A 15,920-nucleotide genomic window follows, 5' to 3' on the forward strand; every position below is an offset into this window, starting at 1 on the left:
GATTGTATGAGGAAAGGCTGAGGCACTTGGGGCTTTTCTCATTGGAGAAAAGAAGGTTTAGGGGTGACTTAATAGAGGTGTACAAGATGATTAGGGGTTTAGATAGGGTTGACCATGAGAACCTTTTTCCACGTATGGAGTCAGCTATTACGAGGGGGCATAGCTTTAAATTAAGGGGTGGTAGGTATAGGACAGATGTTAGGGGTAGATTCTTTACTCAGCGAGTCATGAGTTCATGGAATGCCCTGCCAGTAGCAGTGGTGGACTCTCCCTCTTTATGGGCATTTAAACGGGCATTGGATAGGCATATGGAGGATAGTGGGCTAGTGTAGGTTAGGTGGGCTTGGATCGGCGCAACATCGAGGGCCAAAGGGCCTGTACTGCACTGGATTCTTCTATGTTCTATCTAGAAGCATCTGTCCATGACAATATAGGTAAAAGTGACCACTGCATTATCCTTGTGGAGAAGAAGTCCTGACTTCACATTGACAATAACCTCCACTGTGTTGTGAGGCAATATCACCGTGGGACAGACTTCGAACTGACCTAACAGCTCAAGAGTGGGCATCCATGAGGTGCTGTGGGCCATCAACAGCAGCAGAACTATACTCCAGCACAATCAACAACCTCATGGCCAGGCATATCCTTGCTGCAACCATTACCACCATGTAGGGGATCAATTCTGGTTCAATGGAGAGTGCAGGAGGGCATGCCAGGAGCAGCACTAGGCTTATCTAAAAGTGAGGTGTCAACCTGGTGAAGCAACCAAACAGGACTACTTCTGTGCCATACGGCATAAATAACAAGTGATAGACAAAACTAAGTGATGCCACAACCAACGGATCAGATCTAAGCTCTGTAGTCCTTCCACATCCAGTTGTGAATGGTGGTGGACAATTAAACAACTCATTGGAGGAGAAGGAGGCTCCACAAATACCCCCAACCTCAACAATGGAGGAGCCCAGTACATCAGCGCAAAAGATAAGGCTGATGCATGCGCAACAATCTTCAGTCAGAAATATCAAGTGGACGATCCATCTCGGGTTCCTCCAGTTGTCCCCAACATCACAGATACCAGTCTCCAGCCAATTTGATTCACTCCATGTGAGATCATGAAACAGCTGGATGCACTGGATACTGCAAAGGCAATGGGCTCTGATAACATTCTGGCAATAGTACTGAAGACATGTGCTCCAGAACTTGCCGCTCCCTGAGCCAAGCTCTTTTAGTACAGTTACAACACTGGCATCTACCCAATAATGTGAAAAATTACCCAGGTATGTCCTGTACATAAAAAGCAGGACAAATCCAACCCAGCCAATTACAATTACCACCCAATCAGTCTACTCTCCATCATCAGTAAAGTGATGGAAGATGGAACAGTGCTATCAAACATCACCTGCTCAGCAACAACCTGCTCAGTGACGCCCAGTTTGGGTTCTGCAAGGGCCACTCAGCTCCTGATCTTATTACAGCCTTGGTTCAAACATGGATAAAAGTGCTGAATTCCAGAGGCGAGGTGAGAGTGATAGCCCAAAACATCAAGGCTGCATTTGACAGAGTATGGCATCAAGGAGCCCTGGCAAAATTGGCATCAATGGGTATCAGCGGGCAAACACTCTGCTGGTTAGTTATACCTGGCACAAAGGAAAATGGTTGTGGTTATGGGGTGTCAGTCGTTTCAGCTCCATGACATTGCTACAGGAATCCCTCAGGGTAGTATCCGAGGCCCAACAATCTTCAGCTGCTTCATCAATGACCTTCCCTCTGTCATAAGGTCAGAAGTGGGGATGTTCGCCAATGATTGTACAGTGTTTAGCACCGTTCGCGACTCCTCAGATACTGAATCATTCTGTGCTCAAACGCAACAAGATCTGGTCAATATCCAGGCTTGGGCCAACAAGTGGGAAGTAACATTAGTACCACACAAATGCCAGACAATGACCATCACCAATAAGAGACTCTAACCACCACCTCTTGACATTCAACATTATTATCATCACTGGATCCCCCACCATCAACATCCTTGGGGTTACCATTGACCAGAAACGCAACTGGACTCACCACATAAACACAGTGGCTACAAGTACAGGTCAGAGACTAGGGATACTGCGGCAGGTAACTCACTTCCTAACAACCCAAAGTCTATCCACCATCCACAAGGCACACGTCAGGAGTGTGATGGACTTGCTCGGATGGGTGCAGCTCCAACAATACTCAAGAAGCTTGACACCATCCAGGACAAAGGAACCTGCTTGATTGGCAACACATCCACAAACACACAATCACTCCACTACTGGCACTCAGTAGCAGCAGTGGGTACTATCTTAAATGGTTGACCCCCTACTCTGAAATTATGTCCACAACCCTAGACTCGCCGCAGTCTAGGGGAAACAATTTCTTTGGGGTTTAACAGTGTACAGACTAAGAATCTTACATGTTTTAATGAGGTTGCCTCTCATTCTTCTAATCTCCTTTGAGTAAAGGCCAAACCTACTTGACTTCTCCTCATAAGAAAATCCCTCTATATCCACGATCATGACTTTTATACTCTAATTCCTTTGAAATAAAGGCCAATATTCCATTAGATATTCCTTTTACCTGAAGATGTGTATGATGCATACACAAGGACCCCCCAAAGCCCACTGTGTTATAACTTCCTGTAATCTTTCCCTATTTAAATAATAGCCAGATCCTTTAACATTCCTGTCAAAGTGCATAATATCACATATTCCCACATCAACCTCTGTGTTCCCATTCACTTAATTCTCTGTAGACTCTTAGTGTTATTCTCACCACTTGTTTTCCCATCTATTTTCATGTCATTCACAAACTTGGCAATTGTATGTTCACTTCCCTTAAAGTAAAATATGTCCGTAATGTTTAAGCTTAACCAGCTTCTTTCAATACATTTTGAATTCTAGCTTAAACAAAATATTAATTCAGGAAAAAAGAAATATTTTTAGAATGGTCACTGTTCAGCACTTCACTAGTTACAGACTCAATTCTGAAACTGCATCCTTTGTTCCAATTCTGTCTTCTATTAGTTAGTCAATCTTCTATCCATACCATCCCCAACACCATGAGTTGTTACTGTATTAAGTAGCTTATTTAGTTGTATTTAGTTGTAAATCCAAATAGATATACCTACTGGTTCCCCTTTATCTATCCTGGTTGTTAACTCCTCAAAGAATTTTAATAAACTTTGTCGGGCATAATTTCCCCTTCATGAAGCTACGCTGCCGCTGATTGATAATATTACTGATTACTGTCTGTTTTTATATAACTTGCTGGCCTATCATCAAACTTTATTTTCTCAACTGTTTCTGGTCATCCTTTCCAATAATCACTATTCCCCAGGGATCTCTTCCACTAAGATCAGTTAGTAAACCTGCCTCATGACACAATACCACATCCAAAACAGTCTGATTCCTCATTGAATCCACTTAAAATTGTTCAAGGAAACTGGCCTGAATACATTCTCTAAGTTCTTCCTTGTGGCTACCTCTAGCAATTTGATTTTCCCAAGGTACCTGAAGAATACAGTCAACCATGATTAATGTACTGCCTTCTTTACATACCATCATTATCTCCTGACTTATTCTATGCCCTAAAGTCCTTAAGACAACTAAAATCTACTCTCAATGGCGTTGTCTTCCCTTTGTCATTTCTTACTTCCAATTTTGCATCTTCTGATCCAAGATCATTTCTTGCTATCATACTCTTCCATCTCACACTATTGAAACTCCTTGTCACCATTTCCTTTCTGCCTGTAGTTTCAAAACGTGATGCACACCTGAATTTTACTTCCCAGCCTTGACTATCTTGTAACCACATCTCCATAATGGCTGTAAGATCATACTCTTCGACTTGATTTATGCTGTTAATTCATTTACTTTGTTCTTAAACTACAAGTATTTAAGTAAATAACCACTAATTTTGGCTTGTTGTTATTTTGCACACCTCCGGCCCCTCCCTTTAACCCTATTTGCTGCTCTTATTATGTTTGCACACTTTGTCCCTTCCTGGGTATCATTACATTAATGCTGCCCTGTGATGCTGCCATGTTCTTTTACTTTGTAAGCCTACGTATCCCCTCTCAGAACCCTCCACACACTTATCGTTAGTTAATGTTCTCTCTACAGCTCTAGATATTCAGTTTATCAAGGAACTTATCCCGGCATGGTTCAATTAAAGCTTGTTCTATCAGAGCAATTCCCATTTACTCCAGTACTGGTATCAGGGCTCCACAAACTGAAATCCATGAATAATATTGAAGTCTCATCTGCAAATATGGTGACATTAACATTGTAGCATATTGGCACATGGATGCAGGGCACCATGAAGCACTGCTTGTTAAGTTTGTTTCCTACTTCATTAAGGTTTTATTGAATCTGTGTTATTCTGAAGATGGCATGTGGCAGACAGAATTTCTTTGCAATGGGAAGGGTCAAAAGAGAGCTGTAAAATTATCTAGTGCTGTTGACAGGTGGTTTCCATAAGCTGGTTTAGCAAGTCTGACAAATCCCATTGCATAGTGTGCATGTAGGTAACACAACTACAGGCTTGGCAGTGTTTCTTTACTGAACGTACCCATGATCCTCACAATCTAAGCTGACAAATGAATAATGGCTGTTTGGGAGAGATGCTAGAGTCATATTGTTCAATAAAAATCATTAATTAGCCACATGTGTGGCTATTACAACATAATTTCAGTCACTTTCACCAATACACATGTAATTTCACAACAGTACTTTTAAGTGCAGTTCACTTTTGTACTTTTGCTTTTTCAATATTTATCATATTGTACCAAGGACAACCAATGGTCAACAGGGACCTGAATACTCTCCTTGCCATTTTGCCAACAATGCACACCAAGTTAAAATACACCTGCAAATACTGTGCAATTATAAGTCATTGAGATCATATACATGCAATTATGCATTTTATTTGCTAATCAGAATGTGTTCAACCACATTTGAATTACAAATTAGCCATATGTGGTAGCATTAATGTACTATATAAATATGTGAACTAGAGTGAACAAATTTCATAAAATTCCATACCAATGTGGGCCTTAAAAACAAAGAAACCAGAAAATTGAAGGCAAAGAATCAGTTCTTGATTAAACAATTTCTACGATGATTAACTGAGCTTAACTCAGCTTAACTGAGCATCTCAAAAGGCATCAAACCAGCAGCTTGTCCTGGGAAATGTTAAAATATTGTTCACATTTATATGCATGTCTAATTACATTAAGAACTCTAATTAAATGTTCTACAAATGCAGAATAACAGGCTGTTAAGGATTAATTAGCTACATATAGCATATATTTTACCTTTTCATTTAAATTTGAGGGCATGGGAAGGACAGAAGCAAAGGACATTTAGCATATTCACCATTCAGCAATTGAGCTAAATTCTTTCTATGTAAGTATTATTCATAAACTCTAATGCAAAACATTTGTTTTTCATTAGTACAAAAATGCTGAACTTTACATGACATTTAAAATAGTTTGAATTTTTAGTTCAGGGTGTAGTGCTCCTTGACACAGATTTAGCAGTTTGCAAGAGGATAAATTTACTTTAACTTTAATGTTCTACATGATTTAATTAAAACAAAATAAAGAAGTCTGCATTCTATTCTTTGAGGGTTAATACACAACCATAGCCAAGAGCTCAAGATTGTTTAACTACCTCACTTCATAGCTCAATGGTGAGAGTCAAAATGCAATTTGTTTTATAAAAAAACCAATCATAGAACATTCATCTTAAAAGTATTACACACTTGTTGAATGATGAACTATAGCAGCTTTAAGGAAACTTAAACTACAATCGATATCATTAAGTAGTATCATGATCTCATAAATTTGGACAAGTCAGATCCTAGAAGTCAGTCATGGAAACATAGTCACATAAGACGGCAGATGTACTGTAACAAGAGAACACAAGTTTTACACACAAATATGTGCATAACAAAGTTATGTTCCCCAACACCATCCATTACAGGCACTCAATCCCAGAGAAATATCACACTCATTTCAGCTTTTAAATCTTTACTCAACTGAAAGCCTCCAGTTTTGTTCCCTTAGGCTGTTCAGGCAGATTCGTCTTTATGATTCCGTTCCAAATCTGCTAGCATTAACATCTCAAAATTCTGATAGCCTAAACATTTCCAGTTGAAACAACATGAAGATGTCTGTCTGAACTCTTCCATGTAACTTCTATTAAATTCTGAGTTTCTCACAGCAAGAGAATCAAGACAGTTCAGGGGAACCAGTCACACTGGTTTAAATATTTGAGGTTGGAGTTTCCAAGCCACAAAAGTTTAGGTAGGTGTCTTCATATTGTTCAAACTGAAAACATTTAGGCTATCAGAAGTTTGAGAAGTTAATGCCAGTAGATTCAAAAAGGAATCATAAAAACAAATGTGCCTGAACAGCCTAAGGGAACAAAACTATGAATTCTATTCTATGAAAATTTTTCATCTTCTGAACTGAACCTTGGGCTGCTTTGAAGTAAAACTCTGGATTTTCTGAAATCAAAACTAATCTAATCACCTTAGTGTTTTTACTCTCTTATCAACCCAACAGCATAAACATTTTATTCATGAACAATACATGCGATTCTCATGGATACTCAACTGCAATCACACACTTTTATGAAATTGATGCATTTAGGTCACCAAATGACTTCCTAACCTTTCAAAAAAGAAAGTCACAGAACTAACCCGCATTCCTCTACCTCTATTTTCAAATCCAAATTCAAGAATCTCAAGAATATAATTGTACAATACATCCAGCATCACAACGGCCATTCAAACTGCATAGAACACAAGAAACTGAAGCAAAAGTACACCATATGGTCCAACAAAGCCTGCTCCATCATTTAGTATGATCATGAGTGAACACAGGCTTCAATTCCAATTTTCTGCCCTCTCCCATATTTCTCAGTTTTTTTGAGAGATTAAATGATTTGGTATGTGATGATATTATGGTTTTAAGGTGTATTTTGTCCTTTTTTAAAAGAGAGGTTTTAAGATAGAGGCGGCGAGCTGTCTATTTGGATTGAAAACAGTAAACAGTGTGTGAGGCCTTGGGTTATTTTTAAAATGTAGGAACAATAGAAACAGCCTGAATGGTTGGGGCAAGCTCTCACACAACCAGGATATTTAGATTTTCAGTAGCAGCGTTCTTAAAAATGTGGAAGCTTTTTTTTCTCTCTTTCGGTTACAGTCAAAAGGTGGGAGTTCTCTCTCTGCTGCTGGAGTTGCATGTGAGACAATTTGCTTTTTTGAATTTGCCTTTGTCAAGAATGCGTTTATGGAACGTTACTATATTGGAGTAGGTAATTAGTAGTAGTTAATAATCTATTAAGTCTTCCAATAGAGTTAAGTTATTCCAACTTCTTCTTTCTTTTGTAGTGTTTTAACTGTAATGTATGAATAAAGGGTGTTTTGCTTCAAATCTGGTAGTTTGACCTTTCGAATTACATCTGGAATGCAACATCTTACACTTATCTTTAATATAAGAAAAGTTAGGGTCTAGACTCTGCTGAATATATTTTGATGGTTTGGCCTGGTCCTTAATAAGCAATGGAACATGTACAACCATCTTGTATAAAATGTTTTCATAGATTTACAACCCTTTGAGTTAAGTAACTCTCCTCATTTCAGTCCTGAATGATTGGCTCCTCATCGTAAAGCTGTACTCATGTTTCAGATTCCCAACCAGCAGAAACAATCGCCTAATATCTACCTTATCAAAAGCCTCTTCAGAACCTTATATCCCTCAACAAAACTGTTTCTCATTCTTTAAAGCCCAGAGAATTTAGGCCCAATATAATCCAATGTTTCATAGTATTATGAAAGCTAAAAAAGCTAAAAATAGTCCTATTACTCGTCGCTACTTCAATGCATCTGTAAGCTTCCTGCAAAAGTAGTATTGCAAAAAGTGCTCAACTTAGTTACCTTTCAGAAATTAAATCTGACAAATCTGAACTTGCACTGAAAAAAATGCATATTACAGGTAATATGTGCTTCATTGCTTGCTTTACCTGATATTTCAGGATATCCACATTATAATAGGAGGAAGATGGGTTCTGTTCAGCCAGTTTTTTGAGGTAGGCAGTGAGAGTTTGCATGTTCATCCAAAAGTCCTTTGAGTTTGAATCATTCTGTGATGGATCACTAAAAGTAAAACAACAAACACTTCTGATCAGGCTGCACAACCGCAAACATTCACAAATTCTACATGTATTAACATGATTGTTGAACTTATTCTTAATTCTTCTGTGCATTTTGAGCAGTTCATCAACATCTTTCCTTTTTCAAATAAAAGAACTGTTCATCAATAATTTCCAATCTCGACCCAGCATTCAAAAAGTATTTTAATAATTGTTCAACTCTTTAGAGCTAGGAGTTCTAAAACAAAAAGACTGGTTCCTTCTCTTTAGGTCCTTTAATTTGCAGAAGCTCATAAAAATGCTTATTGAAAAATCTGACAACTCAAAACATTTGGAATATAAGCAATGGCTAGGGCAACTGATTATGCTAAGTAAGATCCCTGCTCAGTAACTGGCCCCATTTTTCTATGAAAATTAAAACCCAATGGACAATAAAGTTTGATCTGACCATAATGTAAGTTGCAGATTTACCGTATATACCTTTACTTTACATACTTGCGTAAAAATTAAAAATTTGAGACCAACATTTTAAACCAAAAGTTGGGCTTTCATGCATGTAGTATTCGTAAGGGGGGATATGCATTCTTGGTTTGGGCTGAAGTAGACACAAAATAAAATTGTAACAATGGAATAAAGAATTCAGATTGTTTAACATTTATTTTATAATTTTACAAATTACTTATAATACATTCAATGCAATATAATTACCTAATTAACTACAACAATTTACATTGAAATTTTCAGAATAACGGTCATCACCATCTGTCAAATTTATAAGAATTCTTTGAGGAGCTAAGAAGCAGGATAGACAAAGGGGAAGCACAGGATAAAACACAATTGGATTTTCAGCAGATGTTCAAGAAGGCACCACACATTAGGCAACTTAATAAGAACTGATGGTGTTGGAGGTAGTAAATTTGCATGGATAGAGGATTGGCTCATTAATAGAAGACAGCATTAGGTCAAGGATGGCATGTTAAGGATGGCAACTTGTAATCAGTGAAGCCTCAGAGATCGGTACTGAGGCCACAAATTATTTACAAAATATATTAACGACATATATAAAGAAACTGATGCACTTAGCCATACTTGCGGATGAAGAAAATGGGTGGGAGGCAAATGGTGAACATCATTCTGCAGTGTGCTAAAGACAGGTAAAGTGAGTGAGCAAATACTTGGCAGATGGAATATAATGCCATGGGGTCAGCTTTCACACAAGATCAACATTTACATGAGTATGTTGAAGAGAAAATCTCAAGTGAACAGAAGTACGTTTTTGCAGTGATAATCACAGAAATGTCTGAAAACAAATGTACATAATTAAGGTGCAAGATTTATCTTCTGAGTAGACAATGGAATGTGACTTCAACAATTTTGATTTCTAATTTTCCCTCTGCAATTACCTACAATTCAACATTTCATCCTAAAAATAACTTATTCTGCACAGTTCACAGACAATTTGGTAATAATAGTTGTTGCAAATTCTGGCCAGTTAGACAGGCAGAAGATACGTGCAGAATTCTGAGGTGACCTTGAGTGCAAGGATTGTTCAAATTCCAGGCTGACAAGACATACTACCAGCTGAGTGAAATGTTGATGATTAACACGTATGCTTATTATTGAAGCAATCATTCTGTAAATCATTTTTTCTTAACTAGTGGGTGGATTTAATGTAGTTAAGCTGGATGTTATAACTTGCAAGCTCAACGTTTGCATGCAATACGTGTTTTGTGTATTAGCCATTTTACTATGAATTCACCTCAAGTCTTCAACCTAAATGACCCTTTGAAAGAACCTGGATCTGACAACTGGGTGCAGTGGTGCTTATTCTTCCTGTCATTGGTGTTATTATACAACATAGTGCAGAACCCACTTTTCAGGACAAAACACAGTTTCAAAGCTGAAGAGAATTCTTGATTTTTACATTAGTAATACAGCAACCTCAAAGATAACACAAACCTACAGTGGAAAATAAAGAGCCTGCAGGGTGTGGGCATGGATATTTTTAGACAACCTCAAAATGACTTGGCGTGCGAAGTTCAAATTCTGATTTCTGCCAGAAAATAGCGATCAACAAAAGCCTACTAACACTAACTGGCAGTGTGAAAAAGCTTGAGGCTTGCAAATATATCTCATTTCATCAATGAGACAGTTGACCACTTACATTGTTCTGTTCTTAGAATATTCTGTTCTTTCATTCCATTGTATTGGCAATAATAGTATACAGAGAATAATCACCTAACAGAAATACGCAAATGAGTTCAAACCAGAAAAATGAACTATATTCAATTTAAGGTAAAAGGCCCAAGATTGGATGACACCCTTGAAAGTTAGAATTTCGATTTAACACAAGACAGGAAGGGATCCCTCAGTGATTTTTCAGCACGCAAATCACATGGGCTATTTTAACTCAAAACAAGATCTTCAAATGGTTGCAGCATACTTTGTATTCAAGAGGTCATTCACTCTAAATTTGGAATATTTGCAATAAGGATTGTAAAATGAAATGCAACACATAAAAATTTGTAATTTCAAAATATGTAATGTCTGTGTCATTGGAGATTAAGATTATGAGGGTGGAAGAGCACTTCGCACCTGTCCTTTGAATACTGTCAATAGCTTTTGAAAGGCAGTTGCTCTAAACAATGCACAGAATCACAATGAAACCTAAACTATGTGCTCAGCGCCTGAGCCTATAACTTTCTGACATTAGCAAGTCTTCAACCAACATACAAATACATGATTTCTAATGCTTGTCACTAAATGTCTACACGATTATACAATTACAGCAGACAGCACAGTTTTATTTCTTTTTTTAAAATTAAATTCTAGCAAATGTAAATTTTGTTACTGGATAACCCAAATAGAACAAAATTACCTATATACAAGCTGTGCATTTGGGAGGATTTGTTCAAATTTGCTGGTATTCCGTATTCGGAAGCTAAGCACTGCAGGTGATGGATTGCTGGTAAAAACTTTAATTATTCCACTTGGAAACGACATGGTCATATCACCAGTGATTTTGACTATGCATCTGCAAAAAGAGGACAAAATTAAAGCATCACCAGATAAGCAAGCAGAAACAAAAGGCTCGTTTTTTGCTTTAGAGATTCCTAGGCTTCTGTTGGCAAAATACTTACATCATCACAATCCATCATTGCAGTTTAGCAGGCAACTTTCCTCTTGGATTGATCACAGATATATTATGCAAATTAGATTTTGACTAACCTTTATTTTGTTCTTTAATGAGATATGGGAAACACTAGTCATGTCAGCATTTGTTACCATCCCTAACTGCCCCTGTGAAGCTGCTTCTTGAACCATTGTAGTCCATCTGTTATTAGTATTAGGTAGCTGTTTGGAACAAGCGAATAGGTTGCTAAGCCTTTCAGACGGAAATCAAAAGTCAAGCACACTTCTGTGGCTCTCGACTCATACGAATGCCAGACCAGGTTTGCACATATCCTTCAGGTAAGGCAGTTAATGATATTTCGTGATCACAATTATTGAAATTATCTTTTAATTCCAAATTCATTAATTCATGGCATTTAAATTCTTCGAGCTGCTGTAGTGGAATTTGAACCCATATCCTCAGTACATTAATCTGGGTTTCTCCATTATGAGCCCAATGACATTACCATGAGGCCACAACCTCCCTCATATGATCCAGGGGTTTAGCAGAAGAAGAGAAAGAAATGTTCCATTGTTATTTGATTTTTGTAAAATTTTCCGCATTCAGCAAATGATGCTTACTCTGCTACAGGAGACGAAACTGGTAAACTTGAGTACCTTGCAACAGATTAAGTTTTATTTGATTGCTAAAGTTAAAAAAAAATAGCAGTTGAGGGTAAGGTTACTAAAATATATAAAAGCATAATTAAATATAAAGTTCAATATCATAATTAAATAGTTCCTTTGAACATATTAAGGATGGCAGGATTGGTGAGGTGTCACAGTTTTATAGTATGTGTGACTTTTTGAATACCAGTTTGGTCCAGAGTAAATAAAAACTGAAAGAACTGCAGATCCTGTAAATCAGAAACAAAAATAGAGGTTGCTGGAAAAGCTCAACAGCTTTTGAAGGGTTACTGGACCCGAAAAAATAACTCTGATTTCTCTCCACAGATGCTGCCAGACCTGCGGAGCTTTTCCAGTATTTGCTATTTTTGTTTCTGGTTCAAAGTAAACATGTCTGCAGCAATTCTTGAAGTCCCCAGCAATTCAAACTTTATGAGCTGGAAGCTAAAGTACAAACACTGCAATGGATCGGTGGTGGGGGGGTTGTTAATTGGATTTTTTTGCACCAGGAGATAGTTGGATCTTTTAGCAGTGGATTAATCAGTGTTCTGGGACAGTAGTGCGACTGCAAGTGAGGTACGTAAAAGAGAAGCCACAGTGCAGGACTCTCAGGTTTTTGCAATTGTCCAACAAATTTGAGCTTGTTTCAGTGAGGGCTACATAGAAGTTGAGCTAACTGACCATACTTACATGGTACAGGAAGCCACTCAAGAGGAAAGAGTAAGAAGGAATGTAGCGATAGAAAGTGACAGTATAGTGAGGGGCACTGACATTTCTCTGCAGCGAAGAGCACAAATCCTGTGCTTCAAGGCTAGTGCCAGAGTTCGGGATGTGTGCTTGGAACTAGAGAGGAACTTGGACTGGAGAAGGAAAATTCAGACATCGTGCTCCATGTAGGTACCAACCATTTAGGTAGAACAAAAAAAGGAGATACTGTAAGACATGATCTAGGTATTAAATTAATAAGCAAAACATCAAAGGTCATATCTCTGCATTATCACTTAAGCCACATGCGAATTGGCACAGGGCAAATCAGATTAGAGAGATAAACGGTGGCTCAAAGTCTGGTTTGGGTAAAATAGCTCCCAGTTCAGGGGTCACAGTAAGTTGTTTTTTTTTGGGGGGGGGGTGCACTCATGTTCTTGCCGGCCACAAAAATAGGGAAGTACAGAGGATTTTAAAGTGAATATTGGTACAGGGGATCAATTTTGGGAAGATATGGTATATCAAAGAGTAGAGGAGAAAGTGAGGACTGCAGATGCTGGAGATCAGAGCTGAAAATGTGTTGCTGGAAAAGCGCAGCAGGTCAGGCAGCATCCAAGGAACAGGAGAATCGACGTTTCGGGAATAAGCCCCAAACGTCGATTCTCCTGTTCCTTGGATGCTGCCTGACCTGCTATCAAAGAGTAGAGTCAAGCTTAAGAGAGAAAGATATTAATATGGAAAATGGGACACAGACCATCACAAGTAGGGATTAAAATATACAAATTCAAGAGTCAACCAACAAATAGGATTAGAATTTATCCTTTCACTGTTGGGAGTAAAAGGATAAAACTAAACGCATGTCGCATTCAAAAGAAAACAGGTGAACTGAGTACAAATAGAAATGACTAAGTATGAAATGGAAGCATTAGAGAGACACACCTACAGAATGACATAGATTGGGACCTGAAGTTTGAAGGGAATACAACTATAGGAAAGTATGAAGAAGTGGTTGGAGGTGTTGGTTGGTTAATGATCAAATTAGCACAATACAGAAGGATGACTGCAGTTCATGAAACCAAGACGAGGAAACAGGTTTTGTAGAAATGAAGCAATAAGTTCCTTGTGTACCATACAGTCGGGTGGTGAATAATCAGCCTCCTAATCATACCGTACAGCAGAATGGTGAATAAAGTGAGAAGTAATGATTGTTTGTCAGAAAGGCCTGGTGATTATCATGGGAGATTTTAGTCTACATATCGATTGAAAGAGTCAGATAAAAAGCTTAGGTGAAGAGTTCATGGAATGTTTTAGAAGCACAGAAAATAGGAGCAGGAGTAGGCCACTCATTTCTTTGAACATGCACTGCCTTTCAATATGATCATGACTAATCATCCAACTCAGAATCCTTTTCTCACTTTCTCCCCATATGCTTTTATTCCTTCTAGCCTGAAGGTAACTCTTTCTTGAAAAACACTTGATGTTTTGAACACAGCCGCTTTCTGTGGTAGAGCACACCACTGGCTCATCACTCTCTGAATGAAGAAACTTCTCCTCATCATAAATGGCCTAATTCATATCCTTCGACCGACTCCTGGTTCTGGACTCCTTGGTTATCTGGATCAGTGTTCCTGCAATGACCTGTATAGATCTGCAAGAATTTTATAGGTTTCTACCGAGTTCCCCACTGATTCCTCTAAACTCCAGGGAACACAGTCACCAGAGTCATACAACACGGAAACAGGCCTTTTGGTCCAACTTGTCCATTCCAAGTTTCTGAAACCAAACTAGCGCCAAATATCTGCGTTTGGCCTATATCCCTCTAATCCTTTCTTATTCATGCACCTATACATATGTCTTTTAAATGTTCTAACTGTACCTGCATTTACCTCTTCCTCTGGCAGTTCACTCCACATATGAACCACCCTCTGTGTAAAAACATTTCCCCTCTGATACCTTTTAAATCTTTCTCTTACCTTCAAAATCATAACCCCCCCCAGCTTTGAACTCCCTCACCCTATGGAAAGGACTTTTGCTATGCATCCTATCAATGCTCCTGGTGATTTTATAAACCTTTTTAAGATCACCCTTCAATCTGTAATAGGACATGCGCTACGCAGTTAAAAGTTCTGCACAGGGCTCATCTGGCACCAGACCGTCTGACAAAGTCTAAAAAAGGGGGAACTTCAGTGTGCCCCAAATGTAAAATAAGTGTAGGTACTCTTACCCATTGCTTTTGGACATGCCACGGCTCCGTGTTTATTGGACAGCTGTGGCACAAGAGATAGGGAGGGTATTGAGGACTGAAGTCAAAGTAGACCCGATATCTCTCCTCTTAGGTCTACCGAGTTTACCATCTTTAGACGGGCATGGGAAGAAATTATTTAATATTCTTGCATACTGTGCACGGAAGAATATTCTGATGAACTGGGTGTCTGAGAACCTGCTGGGCTTGCTGGGATGGCAGAAATTAATTATGGAGCACATTCCCTTAGACATTTTTACAAACATGGTGCACCACACAACAGACCATTTTTATAAGACATGGCATGCTATGTGGATATAGATTTGTCAGTTATCTTAACTAGGGTGTTTGTTTAACCAGGATGGTTAGGTTTGTCAATCCCTGGGCCCTGGAGGGGGTCTCCTGAGCTAATACAATGCTTCCATTCCATTGTTTGGGAGCTTTGCGCCGAGCATAGCAGTTCTGTATTTTGTAGGGTTTTTTTTGCTTTTCTTTCTTTTTTTTTGAACTACTAATTATTTACTTATTTATTGGTGTTGCTTTGCACAGGGTTAGGGTTTGTTTTGAATTATAGGGTAGGTTAGTAGTTAGTCGACAGTAGCGGTTTTGTAGTTTGTGTTTTTTTCCTTTTATTTTACTGATATTTGTTATTGATTGTATTTTTCAATAATTTTATGTGTTTGTAAAGTTAAAAAAATTTATAACTAATAAATATATTTACAAAAAAAAATCACCCTTCAACCTCCTATACTCAGTGAAACAATAGGAGCCTATACAGCCTTTCCTTATTACTCAAGCTCTCAAGTCCTGACATCCTCATAAATCTTTTCTGAACCCTCTCCAATTTAATAATATCCTTCCCACAGCAAGGCAACCAGAACTGCACACAGTACTCCAAAACTGGCCTCACTAACACCCTGTACACCCTCAACTTGATATCCAAACTCCTATACTCAATGATCTGACCGATGAAGGCAAGCATACTAAATGTC

At 38.3% G+C, this 15,920-nt stretch overlaps 1 protein-coding gene across 7 annotated transcripts in view; it reads right to left on the reverse strand.

Moving 5' to 3' along the window:
• The window catches only part of fcho2 (FCH and mu domain containing endocytic adaptor 2), a 200,581-nt gene that overhangs the window by 17,242 nt on the left and 167,419 nt on the right, over positions 1-15,920 (reverse strand). For all 7 annotated transcript variants that reach the window (XM_072581751.1, XM_072581769.1, XM_072581760.1 and 4 more), the window contains 2 exons: positions 11,062-11,217; positions 8,055-8,187 (listed from right to left, as the gene is read on the reverse strand). In XM_072581751.1, coding sequence (XP_072437852.1) covers positions 8,055-8,187; positions 11,062-11,217 — 289 coding nt within the window. The remainder of the gene's footprint in view (positions 1-8,054; positions 8,188-11,061; positions 11,218-15,920) is intronic.

This window comes from Chiloscyllium punctatum, chromosome 2 (genome assembly GCF_047496795.1).
Source record: "Chiloscyllium punctatum isolate Juve2018m chromosome 2, sChiPun1.3, whole genome shotgun sequence".
Taxonomy (NCBI): domain Eukaryota; kingdom Metazoa; phylum Chordata; class Chondrichthyes; order Orectolobiformes; family Hemiscylliidae; genus Chiloscyllium; species Chiloscyllium punctatum.